Source organism: Euprymna scolopes, chromosome 18, assembly GCF_053919585.1.
Source record: "Euprymna scolopes isolate OS-2025 chromosome 18, ASM5391958v1, whole genome shotgun sequence".
Lineage (NCBI taxonomy): Eukaryota > Metazoa > Mollusca > Cephalopoda > Sepiida > Sepiolidae > Euprymna > Euprymna scolopes.
The window spans coordinates 7,007,934-7,029,343 of NC_136499.1; the positions used below are offsets into that span (position 1 = coordinate 7,007,934).

Genomic DNA, 21,410 nt, shown 5'->3' on the forward strand with positions numbered 1-21,410 from the left:
AAAGGGTTCCGCTCGAAGTTCCGTCCAAATTCCTGAGTTCAACGAAAGCATTCCAGAATTAGATAAGATACACCTGAAGAAGGTCGGAGGTTACATCGACCAAAACGTTGTGAAAATCGCACTCAAGATGAGAACACTAACCCGATGAATAATAACAGTTTTCTAGATTGACAAGATAAACTTGAAGAAGGTTAAAGATTATATCAACTGAAACATCGAACGATAGTTCGGATGATCCAAATTATCAACACTCATTTCAAAAATTCATGAACAAAATAAGGTGTAGTTCCACATGACCCATCAGCTGACTGATGGACAAAGCCTCTCATGGATAAAGAGGGTCTTGTTCAGAAGAATACTAATTATCAGTAATTGCTGAAAGTGGAAACAAGAATCTTGTGAAAAATTGCGATGGAGGATAATGCTTAATTGTTAAAAGCTTCATTTCCAGTTGAAGCGTGGTTAAAGTACTTTTGGGATGATCAAGGAATTTGCATTTAAAAGTTTTTATTAATTCTAATAATTTCTGCCAGGATGATTAACTCTTTGAGGTTTGGACCGAATATCAACGAGTGCGACTTTTATGATATTCTCTTTTAATGACTTTGGTTCTGAAGAACAATCGATGGAAGCGTTTATTTCAAACTTGTTAACTTCAGATTAATTTTGATTTTATTTTACATAATTTTATTTTAATTTATTTAGATAATGTTACGTAATATTTCAAACAAAGACAACTGAAAAGGATGTCGTTTGTAGTTAATATGGCACAGTCATGTGGACACACGGGTTCTTGCCAGATCAGCAAAGTTAAGCAACAATGAGCTTCGTCAGTAAAAGATGGGTAACCATTTAGGAAGGCTAGGCTCTGTATGTACTATGTGGAGTCGTAGAAATTTCCAGGTTGGTATCTGGGGACGTGTTTAACTCATGGTGGCAGATACATCTCCGAATTAAGATGGAAAACAATGGGGAAACTACAGTCTTTACTTGTTTTTCTTTGGAGATCCATGCTCGCCAACACAAGTAAAACAGCAGGGCTGCTGTATTCATGCAGTTTCTCTCAAATGAGGTTATGTAACACTGAAATTTACTCTTCGGTGACAAAAAATTAAAGTGCGTAAACTTGTTTCTGCACACTCAATTGGTGTAGGCCTGAATTTATGCAAACAAATAATTATATTTTGGCCAATCGGAACTTTCATCGTTCCAAAAATAAACTTCATAACGTTGTCTATTTCGCTCTATCTGACCTAACTCCTATGCAGAGCAACAAAGGAAAATAACGTTGACACAACTTTTCTTGGTGAAGGAAAAGGCATTTATTTTGTCATTTAACATAACCAAAACAGCTACATGCAGGATACCACAAAACTCCTCTATAACACCTACTGGTTCAACGAATAGTTTTACAAAGATTGACTTTTTTTAACGGGTATAGGTGGAGAGAGAGAGAGAGAGAGAGAGAGAGAGAGAGAGAGAGCAGACTCGTACATTCGCTGACCAATTGCCAGAGGCAGTTTCTTTTCCTTCTCTGTTTTTCCTTGCTCTGCTTCCCTCTTTTCTTGATATTATCCATATATATATATATATATGTGTGTGTGTGTATGTGTATTTAAGTCCATGCTTGCAGCATGCCCTCAAATGCTAATACGATTCTGTTGCAAAAGAAGCTGAGTAAATAGATGGAGAGGATGCAGAGATGTTAAATGCACAAGTCTTGTGTTATTTAGTTTTTTTGTTTTCTTTTTCATGGTGATATTCACACCTGAAGAAGGACGAAGGTTATATCGTCTGAATTTTTTACGAAACTTAAAAGAAAATTCAAATCAAGAGAAAAATCACTTCTCAACTTCATATTCACCGACCACATGCCTTTTTGGATTTATAAAAAAAAACAAAAATAAACTAGAGTTCTATGTGCAATTACCAGCCAGTGCAATCTCTAATTTGGATTTTAAATTTGAAATTAATTAGAAAAAGAAAATGTATTTTATTTGCATATTTTTTTAACATAATTTGTTCTATATTTTTCACTTTATTCAAGATGCTGTTTAGAGTCGACACATTTTCAGCTAAATATTTTTTTTTTTTTACGTTATTTTTGTTTTTTTGTGTTGTTTACGTTTTTTTCTCGACTTTAGGTTTCTGCTGTCCATTTGCTTAGATAATTGGACATGATTAAGTAAACAAAAGCTAAGCATTAATCAGAAGGGACCATATCTTGCTTGTCACTGTATCATGTGTTTAGAGCAGAAACCGGATATCAAAAAGAACGAACAATTTTAACAATAAACATTTTTTTTTTTCAAAATTCCAGTTAAATGCTTTGACGTTCTCTAAAACATATACTTTGTTTTTTATTTCAGAATGGCTAAAAATGGCTAAAGCAGGCCAGTACACCTTAAAAGAGAAGATTCAGGAAGAATTCTTGGAATGCAAAATCTGTTTTGAACCATATGTAAAACCGAAGGCATTACCTTGCCTTCATTCGTTCTGTGCTGAGTGTTTAAAGGACTACGTGCGAAAGAACCCCAACAAAAATGCAGTGCGTTTTTGCTGTCCAATCTGTCGCAAAGAAATCCCGATGCCTGCTGGTGGCATCGACGATTTCCAGGACAATTTCTGGTTGTTGAGTCTCTCCAATTCTTTGGAAGAGGGCGAAGAAGAATGCCGTGTATCGTGCAATGCAAAGGCTGTACGTAGCAATGCTTGGTCGTCCCAGAAATGGAACCACCAGCCGAAAAATGTCTCGACCTCATCAAAACCTTTGTATCCCCCATCATTCCAGGAACTTAAACTCAGGGGGTTTGAGTAAGTCATCGCACTTTTCGTTTTCCTTTTTTCCGTTTTTTCTTTGTCCCGTTGTTTTGCTTTTTACATTTTTTCCTTATTTACTTTTGTAAACGTGTTTTAAACTCCAATACAACAAAATTATATATATATATGTATAAGTATATGTTATAAATTGAATTTTAAAAAAATTCTTAATGCATCAATATTTAAAGTTATGTTATTATATTTTTTACTAGAATATCTTGTCCTTTTTTTTCCAGTTTTAACAACTAGTCTTTTACTTTTCCATGTTTAAGCTTAACCATATTACTTTTCATGCTCGCATTTTTCTATTGTAATCTCTGTTTCACTTGTTACTTTTACGCGAGAGCGGTGAATTAGTAGCAACAGTAGTCGCTGAAGCAACATGGTTGTTATATAAACCAGTCATAAAAAACTTTCCTCACCTCCTTACGTTTTTTTACGATTTTGAACACCTTTTGTTTTAGTGAACGAAAATTTAAAAATTTTTTCACAATATAGCTGAGAAGGTGATCTATAAACTGTAATAATTGTTTGAAATTTGGTCAGAAAATCAAGCTTTAACGCAGTTCTAACCAACTAAAACTGTCACTTAACCATATATTATTGTTTGAAATTTGGTCAGAAAATCAAGCTTTAACGCAGTTCTAACCAACTAAAACTGTCACTTAACCATATATTATTGTTTGAAATTTGGTCAGAAAATCAAGCTTTAACGCAGTTCTAAACAACTAAAACTGTCACTTAACCATATATTATTGTTTGAAATTTGGTCAGAAAATCAAGCTTTAACGCAGTTCTAACCAACTAAAACTGTCACTTAACCATATATTATTGTTTGAAATTTGGTCAGAAAATCAAGCTTTAACGCAGTTCTAAACAACTAAAACTGTCACTTAACCATATATTATTGTTTGAAATTTGGTCAGAAAATCAAGCTTTAACGCAGTTCTAACCAACTAAAACTGTCACTTAACCATATATTATTGTTTGAAATTTGGTCAGAAAATCAAGCTTTAACGCAGTTCTAACCAACTAAAACTGTCACTTAACCATATATTATTGTTTGAAATTTGGTCAGAAAATCAAGCTTTAACGCAGTTCTAACCAACTAAAACTGTCACTTAACCATATATTATTGTTTGAAATTTGGTCAGAAAATCAAGCTTTAACGCAGTTCTAACCAACTAAAACTGTCACTTAACCATATATTATTGTTTGAAATTTGGTCAGAAAATCAAGCTTTAACGCAGTTCTAACCAACTAAAACTGTCACTTAACCATATATTATTGTTTGAAATTTGGTCAGAAAATCAAGCTTTAACGCAGTTCTAACCAACTAAAACTGTCACTTAACCATATATTATTGTTTGAAATTTGGTCAGAAAATCAAGCTTTAACGCAGTTCTAAACAACTAAAACTGTCACTTAACCATATATTATTGTTTGAAATTTGGTCAGAAAATCAAGCTTTAACGCAGTTCTAACCAACTAAAACTGTCACTTAACCATATATTATTGTTTGAAATTTGGTCAGAAAATCAAGCTTTAACGCAGTTCTAACCAACTAAAACTGTCACTTAACCATATATTATTGTTTGAAATTTGGTCAGAAAATCAAGCTTTAACGCAGTTCTAACCAACTAAAACTGTCACTTAACCATATATTATTGTTTGAAATTTGGTCAGAAAATCAAGCTTTAACGCAGTTCTAACCAACTAAAACTGTCACTTAACCATATATTATTGTTTGAAATTTGGTCAGAAAATCAAGCTTTAACGCAGTTCTAACCAACTAAAACTGTCACTTAACCATATATTATTGTTTGAAATTTGGTCAGAAAATCAAGCTTTAACGCAGTTCTAAACAACTAAAACTGTCACTTAACCATATATTATTGTTTGAAATTTGGTCAGAAAATCAAGCTTTAACGCAGTTCTAACCAACTAAAACTGTCACTTAACCATATATTATTGTTTGAAATTTGGTCAGAAAATCAAGCTTTAACGCAGTTCTAAACAACTAAAACTGTCACTTAACCATATATTATTGTTTGAAATTTGGTCAGAAAATCAAGCTTTAACGCAGTTCTAAACAACTAAAACTGTCACTTAACCATATATTATTGTTTGAAATTTGGTCAGAAAATCAAGCTTTAACGCAGTTCTAAACAACTAAAACTGTCACTTAACCATATTATTGTTTGAAATTTGGTCAGAAAATCAAGCTTTAACGCAGTTCTAACCAACTAAAACTGTCACTTAACCATATATTATTGTTTGAAATTTGGTCAGAAAATCAAGCTTTAACGCAGTTCTAACCAACTAAAACTGTCACTTAACCATATATTATTGTTTGAAATTTGGTCAGAAAATCAAGCTTTTACGCAGTTCTAAACAACTAAAACTGTCACTTAACCATATATTATTGTTTGAAATTTGGTCAGAAAATCAAGCTTTAACGCAGTTCTAAACAACTAAAACTGTCACTTAACCATATATTATTGTTTGAAATTTGGTCAGAAAATCAAGCTTTAACGCAGTTCTAACCAACTAAAACTGTCACTTAACCATATATTATTGTTTGAAATTTGGTCAGAAAATCAAGCTTTAACGCAGTTCTAACCAACTAAAACTGTCACTTAACCATATATTATTGTTTGAAATTTGGTCAGAAAATCAAGCTTTAACGCAGTTCTAAACAACTAAAACTGTCACTTAACCATATATTATTGTTTGAAATTTGGTCAGAAAATCAAGCTTTAACGCAGTTCTAACCAACTAAAACTGTCACTTAACCATATATTATTGTTTGAAATTTGGTCAGAAAATCAAGCTTTAACGCAGTTCTAAACAACTAAAACTGTCACTTAACCATATATTATTGTTTGAAATTTGGTCAGAAAATCAAGTTTTAACGCAGTTCAAACCAACTAAAACTGTCACTTAACCATATATTATTGTTTGAAATTTGGTCAGAAAATCAAGCTTTAACGCAGTTCTAAACAACTAAAACTGTCACTTAACCATATATTATTGTTTGAAATTTGGTCAGAAAATCAAGCTTTAACGCAGTTCTAAACAACTAAAACTGTCACTTAACCATATATTATTGTTTGAAATTTGGTCAGAAAATCAAGCTTTAACGCAGTTCTAACCAACTAAAACTGTCACTTAACCATATATTATTGTTTGAAATTTGGTCAGAAAATCAAGCTTTAACGCAGTTCTAAACAACTAAAACTGTCACTTAACCATATATTATTGTTTGAAATTTGGTCAGAAAATCAAGCTTTAACGCAGTTCTAACCAACTAAAACTGTCACTTAACCATATATTATTGTTTGAAATTTGGTCAGAAAATCAAGCTTTAACGCAGTTCTAAACAACTAAAACTGTCACTTAACCATATATTATTGTTTGAAATTTGGTCAGAAAATCAAGCTTTAACGCAGTTCTAAACAACTAAAACTGTCACTTAACCATATATTATTGTTTGAAATTTGGTCAGAAAATCAAGCTTTAACGCAGTTCTAAACAACTAAAACTGTCACTTAACCATATATTATTGTTTGAAATTTGGTCAGAAAATCAAGCTTTAACGCAGTTCTAACCAACTAAAACTGTCACTTAACCATATATTATTGTTTGAAATTTGGTCAGAAAATCAAGCTTTTACGCAGTTCTAAACAACTAAAACTGTCACTTAACCATATATTATTGTTTGAAATTTGGTCAGAAAATCAAGCTTTAACGCAGTTCTAAACAACTAAAACTGTCACTTAACCATATATTATTGTTTGAAATTTGGTCAGAAAATCAAGCTTTAACGCAGTTCTAAACAACTAAAACTGTCACTTAACCATATATTATTGTTTGAAATTTGGTCAGAAAATCAAGCTTTAACGCAGTTCTAAACAACTAAAACTGTCACTTAACCATATATTATTGTTTGAAATTTGGTCAGAAAATCAAGCTTTAACGCAGTTCTAAACAACTAAAACTGTCACTTAACCATATATTATTGTTTGAAATTTGGTCAGAAAATCAAGCTTTTACGCAGTTCTAAACAACTAAAACTGTCACTTAACCATATATTATTGTTTGAAATTTGGTCAGAAAATCAAGCTTTAACGCAGTTCTAAACAACTAAAACTGTCACTTAACCATATATTATTGTTTGAAATTTGGTCAGAAAATCAAGCTTTAACGCAGTTCTAAACAACTAAAACTGTCACTTAACCATATATTATTGTTTGAAATTTGGTCAGAAAATCAAGCTTTAACGCAGTTCTAACCAACTAAAACTGTCACTTAACCATATATTATTGTTTGAAATTTGGTCAGAAAATCAAGCTTTAACGCAGTTCTAAACAACTAAAACTGTCACTTAACCATATATTATTGTTTGAAATTTGGTCAGAAAATCAAGCTTTAACGCAGTTCTAACCAACTAAAACTGTCACTTAACCATATATTATTGTTTGAAATTTGGTCAGAAAATCAAGCTTTTACGCAGTTCTAAACAACTAAAACTGTCACTTAACCATATATTATTGTTTGAAATTTGGTCAGAAAATCAAGCTTTAACGCAGTTCTAACCAACTAAAACTGTCACTTAACCATATATTATTGTTTGAAATTTGGTCAGAAAATCAAGCTTTAACGCAGTTCTAACCAACTAAAACTGTCACTTAACCATATATTATTGTTTGAAATTTGGTCAGAAAATCAAGCTTTAACGCAGTTCTAACCAACTAAAACTGTCACTTAACCATATATTATTGTTTGAAATTTGGTCAGAAAATCAAGCTTTAACGCAGTTCTAAACAACTAAAACTGTCACTTAACCATATATTATTGTTTGAAATTTGGTCAGAAAATCAAGCTTTAACGCAGTTCTAACCAACTAAAACTGTCACTTAACCATATATTATTGTTTGAAATTTGGTCAGAAAATCAAGCTTTAACGCAGTTCTAAACAACTAAAACTGTCACTTAACCATATATTATTGTTTGAAATTTGGTCAGAAAATCAAGCTTTAACGCAGTTCTAACCAACTAAAACTGTCACTTAACCATATATTATTGTTTGAAATTTGGTCAGAAAATCAAGCTTTAACGCAGTTCTAACCAACTAAAACTGTCACTTAACCATATATTATTGTTTGAAATTTGGTCAGAAAATCAAGCTTTAACGCAGTTCTAACCAACTAAAACTGTCACTTAACCATATATTATTGTTTGAAATTTGGTCAGAAAATCAAGCTTTAACGCAGTTCTAAACAACTAAAACTGTCACTTAACCATATATTATTGTTTGAAATTTGGTCAGAAAATCAAGCTTTAACGCAGTTCTAACCAACTAAAACTGTCACTTAACCATATATTATTGTTTGAAATTTGGTCAGAAAATCAAGCTTTAACGCAGTTCTAACCAACTAAAACTGTCACTTAACCATATATTATTGTTTGAAATTTGGTCAGAAAATCAAGCTTTAACGCAGTTCTAAACAACTAAAACTGTCACTTAACCATATATTATTGTTTGAAATTTGGTCAGAAAATCAAGCTTTAACGCAGTTCTAACCAACTAAAACTGTCACTTAACCATATATTATTGTTTGAAATTTGGTCAGAAAATCAAGCTTTAACGCAGTTCTAACCAACTAAAACTGTCACTTAACCATATATTATTGTTTGAAATTTGGTCAGAAAATCAAGCTTTAACGCAGTTCTAAACAACTAAAACTGTCACTTAACCATATATTATTGTTTGAAATTTGGTCAGAAAATCAAGCTTTAACGCAGTTCTAAACAACTAAAACTGTCACTTAACCATATATTATTGTTTGAAATTTGGTCAGAAAATCAAGCTTTAACGCAGTTCTAACCAACTAAAACTGTCACTTAACCATATATTATTGTTTGAAATTTGGTCAGAAAATCAAGCTTTAACGCAGTTCTAAACAACTAAAACTGTCACTTAACCATATATTATTGTTTGAAATTTGGTCAGAAAATCAAGCTTTAACGCAGTTCTAACCAACTAAAACTGTCACTTAACCATATATTATTGTTTGAAATTTGGTCAGAAAATCAAGCTTTAACGCAGTTCTAAACAACTAAAACTGTCACTTAACCATATATTATTGTTTGAAATTTGGTCAGAAAATCAAGCTTTAACGCAGTTCTAACCAACTAAAACTGTCACTTAACCATATATTATTGTTTGAAATTTGGTCAGAAAATCAAGCTTTAACGCAGTTCTAAACAACTAAAACTGTCACTTAACCATATATTATTGTTTGAAATTTGGTCAGAAAATCAAGCTTTAACGCAGTTCTAACCAACTAAAACTGTCACTTAACCATATATTATTGTTTGAAATTTGGTCAGAAAATCAAGCTTTAACGCAGTTCTAAACAACTAAAACTGTCACTTAACCATATATTATTGTTTGAAATTTGGTCAGAAAATCAAGCTTTAACGCAGTTCTAAACAACTAAAACTGTCACTTAACCATATATTATTGTTTGAAATTTGGTCAGAAAATCAAGCTTTAACGCAGTTCTAACCAACTAAAACTGTCACTTAACCATATATTATTGTTTGAAATTTGGTCAGAAAATCAAGCTTTAACGCAGTTCTAAACAACTAAAACTGTCACTTAACCATATATTATTGTTTGAAATTTGGTCAGAAAATCAAGCTTTAACGCAGTTCTAAACAACTAAAACTGTCACTTAACCATATATTATTGTTTGAAATTTGGTCAGAAAATCAAGCTTTAACGCAGTTCTAACCAACTAAAACTGTCACTTAACCATATATTATTGTTTGAAATTTGGTCAGAAAATCAAGCTTTAACGCAGTTCTAAACAACTAAAACTGTCACTTAACCATATATTATTGTTTGAAATTTGGTCAGAAAATCAAGTTTTAACGCAGTTCTAACCAACTAAAACTGTCACCTAACCATATATTATTGTTTGAAATTTGGTTAGAAAATCAAGCTTTAACGCAGTTCTAAACAACTAAAACTGTCACTTAACCATATATTATTGTTTGAAATTTGGTCAGAAAATCAAGCTTTAACGCAGTTCTAACCAACTAAAACTGTCACTTAACCATATATTATTGTTTGAAATTTGGTCAGAAAATCAAGCTTTAACGCAGTTCTAACAAACTAAAACTGTCACTTAACCATATATTATTGTTTGAAATTTGGTCAGAAAATCAAGCTTTAACGCAGTTCTAAACAACTAAAACTGTCACTTAACCATATATTATTGTTTGAAATTTGGTCAGAAAATCAAGCTTTAACGCAGTTCTAACCAACTAAAACTGTCACTTAACCATATATTATTGTTTGAAATTTGGTCAGAAAATCAAGCTTTAACGCAGTTCTAAACAACTAAAACTGTCACTTAACCATATATTATTGTTTGAAATTTGGTCAGAAAATCAAGCTTTAACGCAGTTCTAACCAACTAAAACTGTCACTTAACCATATATTATTGTTTGAAATTTGGTCAGAAAATCAAGCTTTAACGCAGTTCTAAACAACTAAAACTGTCACTTAACCATATATTATTGTTTGAAATTTGGTCAGAAAATCAAGCTTTAACGCAGTTCTAACCAACTAAAACTGTCACTTAACCATATATTATTGTTTGAAATTTGGTCAGAAAATCAAGCTTTAACGCAGTTCTAAACAACTAAAACTGTCACTTAACCATATATTATTGTTTGAAATTTGGTCAGAAAATCAAGCTTTAACGCAGTTCTAACCAACTAAAACTGTCACTTAACCATATATTATTGTTTGAAATTTGGTCAGAAAATCAAGCTTTAACGCAGTTCTAAACAACTAAAACTGTCACTTAACCATATATTATTGTTTGAAATTTGGTCAGAAAATCAAGCTTTAACGCAGTTCTAACCAACTAAAACTGTCACTTAACCATATATTATTGTTTGAAATTTGGTCAGAAAATCAAGCTTTAACGCAGTTCTAAACAACTAAAACTGTCACTTAACCATATATTATTGTTTGAAATTTGGTCAGAAAATCAAGTTTTAACGCAGTTCAAACCAACTAAAACTGTCACTTAACCATATATTATTGTTTGAAATTTGGTCAGAAAATCAAGCTTTAACGCAGTTCTAAACAACTAAAACTGTCACTTAACCATATATTATTGTTTGAAATTTGGTCAGAAAATCAAGCTTTAACGCAGTTCTAACCAACTAAAACTGTCACTTAACCATATATTATTGTTTGAAATTTGGTCAGAAAATCAAGCTTTAACGCAGTTCTAACAAACTAAAACTGTCACTTAACCATATATTATTGTTTGAAATTTGGTCAGAAAATCAAGCTTTAACGCAGTTCTAAACAACTAAAACTGTCACTTAACCATATATTATTGTTTGAAATTTGGTCAGAAAATCAAGCTTTAACGCAGTTCTAACCAACTAAAACTGTCACTTAACCATATATTATTGTTTGAAATTTGGTCAGAAAATCAAGCTTTAACGCAGTTCTAAACAACTAAAACTGTCACTTAACCATATATTATTGTTTGAAATTTGGTCAGAAAATCAAGCTTTAACGCAGTTCTAACCAACTAAAACTGTCACTTAACCATATATTATTGTTTGAAATTTGGTCAGAAAATCAAGCTTTAACGCAGTTCTAAACAACTAAAACTGTCACTTAACCATATATTATTGTTTGAAATTTGGTCAGAAAATCAAGCTTTAACGCAGTTCTAACCAACTAAAACTGTCACTTAACCATATATTATTGTTTGAAATTTGGTCAGAAAATCAAGCTTTAACGCAGTTCTAAACAACTAAAACTGTCACTTAACCATATATTATTGTTTGAAATTTGGTCAGAAAATCAAGCTTTAACGCAGTTCTAACCAACTAAAACTGTCACTTAACCATATATTATTGTTTGAAATTTGGTCAGAAAATCAAGCTTTAACGCAGTTCTAAACAACTAAAACTGTCACTTAACCATATATTATTGTTTGAAATTTGGTCAGAAAATCAAGCTTTAACGCAGTTCTAACCAACTAAAACTGTCACTTAACCATATATTATTGTTTGAAATTTGGTCAGAAAATCAAGCTTTAACGCAGTTCTAAACAACTAAAACTGTCACTTAACCATATATTATTGTTTGAAATTTGGTCAGAAAATCAAGCTTTAACGCAGTTCTAACCAACTAAAACTGTCACTTAACCATATATTATTGTTTGAAATTTGGTCAGAAAATCAAGCTTTAACGCAGTTCTAACCAACTAAAACTGTCACTTAACCATATATTATTGTTTGAAATTTGGTCAGAAAATCAAGCTTTAACGCAGTTCTAACCAACTAAAACTGTCACTTAACCATATATTATTGTTTGAAATTTGGTCAGAAAATCAAGCTTTAACGCAGTTCTAAACAACTAAAACTGTCACTTAACCATATATTATTGTTTGAAATTTGGTCAGAAAATCAAGCTTTAACGCAGTTCTAACCAACTAAAACTGTCACTTAACCATATATTATTGTTTGAAATTTGGTCAGAAAATCAAGCTTTAACGCAGTTCTAAACAACTAAAACTGTCACTTAACCATATATTATTGTTTGAAATTTGGTCAGAAAATCAAGCTTTAACGCAGTTCTAAACAACTAAAACTGTCACTTAACCATATATTATTGTTTGAAATTTGGTCAGAAAATCAAGCTTTAACGCAGTTCTAACCAACTAAAACTGTCACTTAACCATATATTATTGTTTGAAATTTGGTCAGAAAATCAAGCTTTAACGCAGTTCTAAACAACTAAAACTGTCACTTAACCATATATTATTGTTTGAAATTTGGTCAGAAAATCAAGCTTTAACGCAGTTCTAACCAACTAAAACTGTCACTTAACCATATATTATTGTTTGAAATTTGGTCAGAAAATCAAGCTTTAACGCAGTTCTAAACAACTAAAACTGTCACTTAACCATATATTATTGTTTGAAATTTGGTCAGAAAATCAAGCTTTAACGCAGTTCTAACCAACTAAAACTGTCACTTAACCATATATTATTGTTTGAAATTTGGTCAGAAAATCAAGCTTTAACGCAGTTCTAAACAACTAAAACTGTCACTTAACCATATATTATTGTTTGAAATTTGGTCAGAAAATCAAGCTTTAACGCAGTTCTAACCAACTAAAACTGTCACTTAACCATATATTATTGTTTGAAATTTGGTCAGAAAATCAAGCTTTAACGCAGTTCTAAACAACTAAAACTGTCACTTAACCATATAATCAAACACGGTAGTGTTTGAATTATATAATGTGAAAACTTATTGCTAAAAATTTTTTATTGTATATAAATAAGATTTCTTGTAAAGATTGGATTTGAATCATTTTATTGCATGATGGCTTTATCGTTACATCTGTATCAACTATAGACACCTTATACCATCATTTGAATATTTAAAGAATTCACTTTTTGAAGTGATGCATGTTGGAAAAGGAAAGGAAGGAATAGAGCTTCAAAAAAGACATTTGAATCACCAGCCAAAGAGAAAGATTTTATTTTTTCACTGTGTCACTTGCGATTGTGTACAAGTCATCAGGTCTTGACGCAGTAGCTCAAATTATAATAATGTAATGTTTTCACTTTTCTTTATGTTGACTTAGGCATGATATAAAACGAGGAATTTTCTATGTGCAAATATTTCTAGACTAGATAAAAAATCTGATTTTGTCCTAATTTAGTTTTAAAATCTCGTCAATAATTTTGCAAGGGGAAATATAAAAAAGTGTGCTCCACATTTTGAACTCTCGTTTTATTTTTATCGAATTAAATAAATCTAAGAGTTTCAAGCAATTTCTGAAATTGAGTATTTTTTTACTTATTATATTGGTTTAGTCCCCTTCCTTTCTATGTTTTTTAATTACCATTTTTTGTAGTAGAATAGTCTGTAGTTTCAGTTCCATAGCACGACTATTCTATAAAGGGAACGTCAAATCCGAGTTCAGTTAAACTAAGCATGTCAATCAATATTGTTCAATATTATTTATTGATTATTTACTTAGCATTTTATTAGAACAGTGGGATATTTTCAGGTTAATGGAATAGGACTTTGTTCTCAATTTATTGATTTCAACTTGAGAAAAAGTTTTTTTTTTTTTTTTTAATTGATGGATGTTTTAATTCTGCAAGAATTTTGTTTGCGTGTGTGCATCCTCTTATCCGTACAGTTTCTGCTTTGAGATATTTTATATCTTGAGAAGTAGGGAAGATAATATATATATCCATCTATACTATTATAAACGTTTTTTTTTTTTTTTTTTTTTGTGTGTGTGTGTGTAGTGATATTCATTTTCTTTTCTATTTATTTAAAAAAGAAAATACAAATATAAATCGTGGAATTGCATTCTAATTTGCATATTCTTTCAAACATTCATTCTAAGTAATTCCCTATTAGATTTTTCAGTTTTCTCATGGAATGATCATCTTTAGTTAACTATTACGTGTAATTATATTCATGCAGATATTCTATATGATTTATACATGATATAATATTTGCGTAAAAAGCTTATAGTAAACACAAACCTATTTCTATATATATATATATATATATTTGTATATCTTACAAATGTTGTCTACCAAACTCCTGTCAGTGTTTTGTCTACAGACATGAAGCTTAATATATAGGGTATTCGAATCTATGCAAAACTGTATATTTGGGTTTTAACCGAGGATAATCGGTACAAAAGTGTGAAAAGGAAATGGAATTTGCCAGTCGTAAGTCGAACGACACTATTACGAATATGCATGCGTAACGTATTAATTCATGTTTTAATGTTTAGCCTTGCAGTAAACATGTCTTCATAGGTCAAGCATTAACGTCAAAGGAAAAAGTAAATCGTAAGCTAAACGTTTAAGTTTCTATTCTCGTTGGTGGCGCACGAGTCATATATATATATATATATATATATATAAACTTTTTAAATCGTTACTATATATTAGGTCCAATATAATACTAAATACAAAATCTGCATTCATCGAAATATCATATTTAAGCATATTTTACGACCGCACAATTCCGTGTAGCCTGATAGTATATATATATAAGAAATTATTTTTAAAAGTATATTTCCAACATTAACAAAATCGACTTTGAAATCTAGTGGGGATATCCTCTTTTTCCCTACAACCGGTTTTTTTTTTTTTTTTCACATAATAGATGTTGTCACTCTTTCTTTACTCTGTCATTATTTTATGTGCTTTATTGATTGATTGATTGAGTTTTAATCTATGGTTCTTCCCTATAAACATTCACATAACAAACTTCTCTACCTACAACCGACAATAATTTTCCTTCTACTGTGTAGTTAAAACTAAATGGAACTCTCATGAACATTTTTTTTCCTCAAGAACTAACCACCTTTTCTATGAAACATTAAAATGGGAATGCTTTCCAGATGACTACAACACGGTCATTTTTAACTTCAATGTTAAATTCTTGTTGAGCTGTTAAATAATACAATTTACAATCAGACTACGGTTAAATATGTCCTTGTAAACAAAAACAGCATTACTTTCGTAATTGTTATCTCGAAAATAAAGTTTGATCAAGTAGATATTTTTTTTATACGTGTTTAAATATTTTTATTCAGAATAAGCTTTAATGAGCATTGGATGAGATAATATCGTGATGATCGAATTTGGGTAGAAATTAATTTGTTCACATTAGACTTGAAAATGACTGTTATAGTCAGTCAGGAAACAGGCCCGCAGTATTGTGTTCCACAGACGAGTAGTTCTAGGGAAGAAATTTTACTTATGGAATAAAGGGAAATTGACGTAGATAGACAAGTGTTTGGTTAGCGCAATTTTGAAAAGTAATTTATTTTCTGAAATTATGTTTGGGGCCTTAGTTCTTCGTTTCATTTTTGAATTTCCTTCTATCCTTACATCTCTCCCATTTTCTCCATCCTGTTTTTAATTGATCCACACACACACACATTAGATTATGTTGGGGCGATATCGGATTGTTTGCTGATAGTCGATTTAGGAACATTAACTATTATTATTAAAAAGTAAAATGTTAGATAATGAACATTATTATTGTTTTGTTATGGCATGCAGAGAGAATCTTTTGAAAGAAGAAATGTTTAGTAAAATATTTAGGTTAACTTAGAACAATTAAGGAAAGAATACGGTGGATAAACAAAATAGGTTTCTAACATAGAAAAACATGATTCAAAAGTCACATGTTAAAAGATGTGAGTTGAATTACGCCATAGCAAGTATTAGTTTGGATATATAGAGAGAGACAGAGCAGACCAGTTCTCTGCTGGCTGAGAATTGTTCAGCTATGGAAGCTATCGGGCACAAAGAAATAGCAAGAATGTAGAATAAAGAATCTGGGTGCAACTCCAAAAAAACGGGGAACATCAGAAAATAAAAACTGTATGAAAATATAACCAGATTAGCGATCGTCATTCCTTTCCTTAGGATTAATGTTTTTGGCAGCTTTCGTCAATCAAGATCAGCCGATGGACTAGGTATGCCCTCCTTCTTTTGGGCTGAATAATTCCCCAGAAAAATATTTATTTACCCGTAGGGACTGTTTGTAAATTGTATGTCCGCATTTGTTGAACTATTGTTGAGAGTAACTATATCTGTTTATTATATATGCTAAAAATGTACACACACACAACGAACACTACACAAACAACTATACATCCTTGCTTTATATATACACACACGATACATCCCTCCAAATTATATAGAACCCAGCCCCCACCACGTAACGCACACACCCAGCTCTTCCCCACGTATTATTTAACAACACAGACATTGTATATTTATCTGCTGGATCTCTTTTAGGAGTGGATGCGATGAAGGCCCAAAGAATAAGGTAGTTTGTTCTTTGGAAGGACCTGTCGCTGCTGTGGGGTTGGCGGTTGACGGCTGAAAGATCTCTATTGGAGAGAAAGCGTACTTCTTTTGTTCTTGTCGATTCGGAGATGGGGGTGGGTGCGTCACATGGGTGGATGTGTTGAGCAAGATGAAATGATAAACTGTTGCCTTTTCTTTCGACTGTTTTGCTGAAGTGGGTAAGTGTGTCACCCTCCAAAATAAGGAAACAGAAAACTGTTACATAAGGATAGACACACCCACACATCACGTGGTTGAAGATTATGATCGCTTATTTGGTTCTTTATTTCCGAGTCTCTCTCTCTCTCTCTCTCTCTCCGTAAATATATTATATTAAATAAATTTATAAAAAAGGTGGCTTATCTTTATCTTTAAGACACCTTTGACCCATTTAGTCAGTACTCCACCCTCCTTACTCCTCATCTCTCTTCTGTCTCGTCCCCCCTCTCTCTCTCCTTCCTCCTCTTCTCGCTTCCTTCTTCCTTTCACTCCCTTTCTATTATTTCCCTTTCTCCCCTCATCCTTTCCTTCTCTTCATTCATCTCTCTCCCCCTTCCACTTTCCTTCTCTCTCACACCCGACTTCCGATCCATCTTTGCTCTCTAATAAAACTAAATTAAATTCAATATAGCCTACATTTAGACACCTTACGATTAGTGACCGTGTTCCAATGTTCATAATGATTGCTTAACTGGTTTAAGAGCGAATCATATATATATATATATATATATATATATATATATATATATATATACTTAAGAGATATGTAGAGGAGTTATTCAGCCAAGTTTCGTGATGGGCTTAAAATATCTCCGCAAGTCCAAACTATTTTTAACGCCTAAAAGCATTTTCACTTTTTGATCACGTCGGAATCACTACTTTTTTTTTTTTTTTTTTTTTTTTTGGTGTTGGTACATTTTTAAGATGCAATCATCATCTATACCCTATCCAAGTTATGCTACATAATTCTTTCATGTACTATTGTAATTATTGGTCATACTTTTTCACATATGCATTCAATTCTGTTTTTGTCTTGTTTGTAAATCGCATTATTCTTATATTTATTGAAATCACGTCAGATCCTTAAATAACATCCATCCGTCAAAGTTTTTAAATTCATCTTAGTACATTCGAACTTGTAAAATACATGAATAAAATTCTTAATTATTATGAACTCTAACTGTAAAGTTATATGTAAACACTTGTCGATGAAAATGGCGTAATAAAAGAAAAAAAAAATAAGCCAATAGCAACTTCTCTTTCAATTTTTTGATTTTTTAATTATGTCCATATGCATTTTTCTTTTAATGAATTGATAGGTACTTTTTTCTGAGGAGTTAAGGGCAGAATAGATTCATTGATTGATATTCAATGAATGATTTTGCACTACGAAACAGGTGCTGTCAAGAATTGTTCATGTCAGCGTACTTAAAAGAATAAATTGTAAGATGGTTAACATGTTGAAATTTGGAATATAGACTTTTGTCATTTATTTGTTATATGCTCTGTAATTCCATCGACCTTCATAAATTAAAGGATCGGTATAAATAAAAGGTGAAATATAATTGAAAAAACATATATATTTCCACACGCACGCACACACACACACACACAAATAAAATATACCAATTATGTTAATTCGTACTATGGAGTTCGTGCCGCTTTCTCACGCGTGTTTGTACACACACACAAAGAAAAAAAGAAAAAGAAAAACACCAATGATTGAATTTCATGCTGAATTAGTTTTCTAGAACTTGAGTGTTTATATACATCCACCCACACACGAATATTTTTCAGACTCTTATGTAGGTATAGTAATTGCGCACGCGCATACACACACGCATACATACACAATGTGCACTTACATATAGGTTATTCTAAATATAAATGAAAACACTGCATTAATATACGTGTGTGTGTGTGTGTGTGTGTGTGTGTGTGTGTGTGTGTGTGTGTGTTCTGACTACTGCTTTCTTTTGAGGATCCTATCTAGGCCAGGTCATTTGGTACAGAATCATTTCGATATGGCGAACATATGCGACACACTTTTTACCAAACACACGTGGTGTGCACACACACACACACACACACACACACACACACACACCAACCTCCCCCTCCACACACATTGACTTTTTTCGAGAAACATAAATACAACATACACTCCCCCATCTCCATTCGACTTACGCAAAAAAAAAAAAAAAAAAAAAGAGAACCGCTTGTTGTCGTAACTCGTGCTCACGATAGAAATGTGTTGTGAATTTTGCAAGATCGTCCTATCCCTCTCCTCAAATGACCCGTTTTTTTTTTTCGTCTGTTTTATTATTTTTATTTTTTGCAAAGGTTGCAAAAAGGGATTTTTTATTTTTCTCTAACCATCTTTTTATGTCTCTCCATTTCATCGAAGTTTGACAGAAGTTTTTAATGAGAATGGGTGGGGGGGGTAAAGATCCAGCTTTCTAAAACAGAAAATACCATGTTAAGAACGGCTTTCGGAATAAACACCTCCAACCTTCCCATAATAAGAACGACTTTCGGAATAGACAGCCTCAACCTTGTCAGCATACCCCAAAACTTATGAAAGTTGACATTTCGTATGTGAACGGTGAGTTTTTTTGATTTTGACGGCCCCCCCCCCCAAAAAAAAAACGAATTAAATTTAAGTTCCCGTTCCATTTTCAACCCTAAAACAGATTTTGCTCTCGACACGTTTTACTGTTTTTAAAGGAGGCATTTCTATACTTAAGTAATTCTCAGCAGAAAACAAAAATTTCCCAAAGTCAAAGGAGTTGGACTTTTTCTTTCTTTTTTTTTTTCGGACATGTGATAAACATATGGAGATCAAAAAAAGTGCTCAGGGTTCTTGTTGGCGAGATGGTTAATAATTTTGTGGGCGTTTACCAAGTCAGTTGCTAGATGTGTTCAGCGTATGGCAGGTGTTCGATGGGGAGTTTCGTGAGATTACTGATCTCTGAATCATGTCCGGACAGTTAATGTTCTAAGCAAAGTAGAGGTTCTCGATTGACTTTTTTTTTTAAACAAACTCTTTTTTCACCCCAAACAACATGTATTGTCACTTGGACGTTAGGGACTACTATTTAGAATCATGTAGTACAGTCAAGGAAGTAAGAAACTGGGAGGGAATTCCAAAGTATAGCGGTTCGAGGGATGAACCTATTAGAGTAGAAGGCTTTCCGCATCTAGGGACCTCAATAGTAATGGGGTAAGATTTTGCTTGCCAGCTTACTCGGGAGTATGTATGTTGAAGTGGAGAGCGCAAGTGCTACCCGTTCGTCAGAGCATATTCCATTAAAATATTTGAAACATGCACAGGGAACAGTGGTTTAAGCTTGGTTAATATTACGGGACCTATTAGATTTGAGCATGACAGTCCATCAGCAAGGTTGCACAATATAGCTAACCAATCGCGATTCCATCATGAATGACGTGCATACCTGAAAGTTTAGCAAAGTCCTTTTTGATGTTCGTTGTTCAGGTCCGCCCCCCCCCTCCGACTCTCTACCGTTACCCTTGTGATTTCTCCGACTAGAATTTATCTCCTTTGACTGGAAACAATTCTATGGTCAGTAATATCGCGAAATTGCAGTAAAGTGTTAACCTAAGTATATTTTATCATTTATTAATGATCTAGTTCTATCTGATAGGATATTGAGCACTTCATTTGCCCAAGATCCACTTAATTGTTCTGATTTTATCCAGTTTTTTTGTTTTTTTACATGGAGATCACCATTTATCAAGGCCCGGAAGCCACTCGGGGATAAGGGTTATTGCATGTACAGTAATCAATGGGATAGTATCGTAGTAATAGTTAGTATTGGAGATTTGATAAAGTATCTTACTTAAGGGGAAGATTCATCAGGAATTTGTTTATGTTGGACTTGAAGACATCCAAGTTGTAGTCAGGTGGGAAATAGGCAAACGGAAGAGAATTCCACAGGCGTGCACTTCTAAGAAAGAAGCTTTGTTCATTGAATCTACGTTTTGATTTAAGCACAGATAAAGAGTGGGGAAAATTACTGACAGTGGTTTCAGCTAGAGGGGTGTTTATCGTGAAAGATACGCGAGGGGGGCCAGAGATTGGAGCTCGGACGAGCACTTGCCATGGAACAGATGCATGATAGCACTAATACCCTCTCAATATGCATAGATCCGACAAACTCGTTTAGCAGCAAAATCCCACCCCCTTTACTGTAGATACTAGAAAGTTGATGCCGAAAAGCCTTCTACTTTAATAGCTTCTTCTCTCAGACTGCTAGACCTTGGAATTCCCTCCCTGTTTTTTGCTCCTCTGACTATACTAACGTGCAGAAATTTAAATGTAATGTGAACAGACATCTTGGTCATCTCTTCACTTTGTCCCTAGTAGACAAGATCTTAAAGAGTTATGTTGAAGTGGTAATACACCTTGTGTGGGGTGAATAAGTTATTAAAAAAAATGTAAGAATATAGAAACGATTTTCAAGATCGTAGTGTACTTATGTTGTACGCAAACATTCTTTTATAATCATTGCACTTGGGTGAGTGTGATGAAAGTCTCTATTGCTTGCTGCACGCCTAGCGATCCATTGCCGAGATATAGCGATCCATATGCCTAGATATAGTTTCTACTTC

At 32.1% G+C, this 21,410-nt stretch overlaps 1 protein-coding gene across 5 annotated transcripts in view; it reads left to right on the forward strand.

Moving 5' to 3' along the window:
• The window catches only part of LOC145297490 (tyrosine-protein kinase fyna-like), a 504,206-nt gene that overhangs the window by 435,508 nt on the left and 47,288 nt on the right, over positions 1-21,410 (forward strand). For all 5 annotated transcript variants that reach the window (XM_080143376.1, XM_080143377.1, XM_080143380.1 and 2 more), the window contains one exon: positions 2,370-2,814. In XM_080143376.1, coding sequence (XP_079999502.1) covers positions 2,370-2,814 — 445 coding nt within the window. The remainder of the gene's footprint in view (positions 1-2,369; positions 2,815-21,410) is intronic.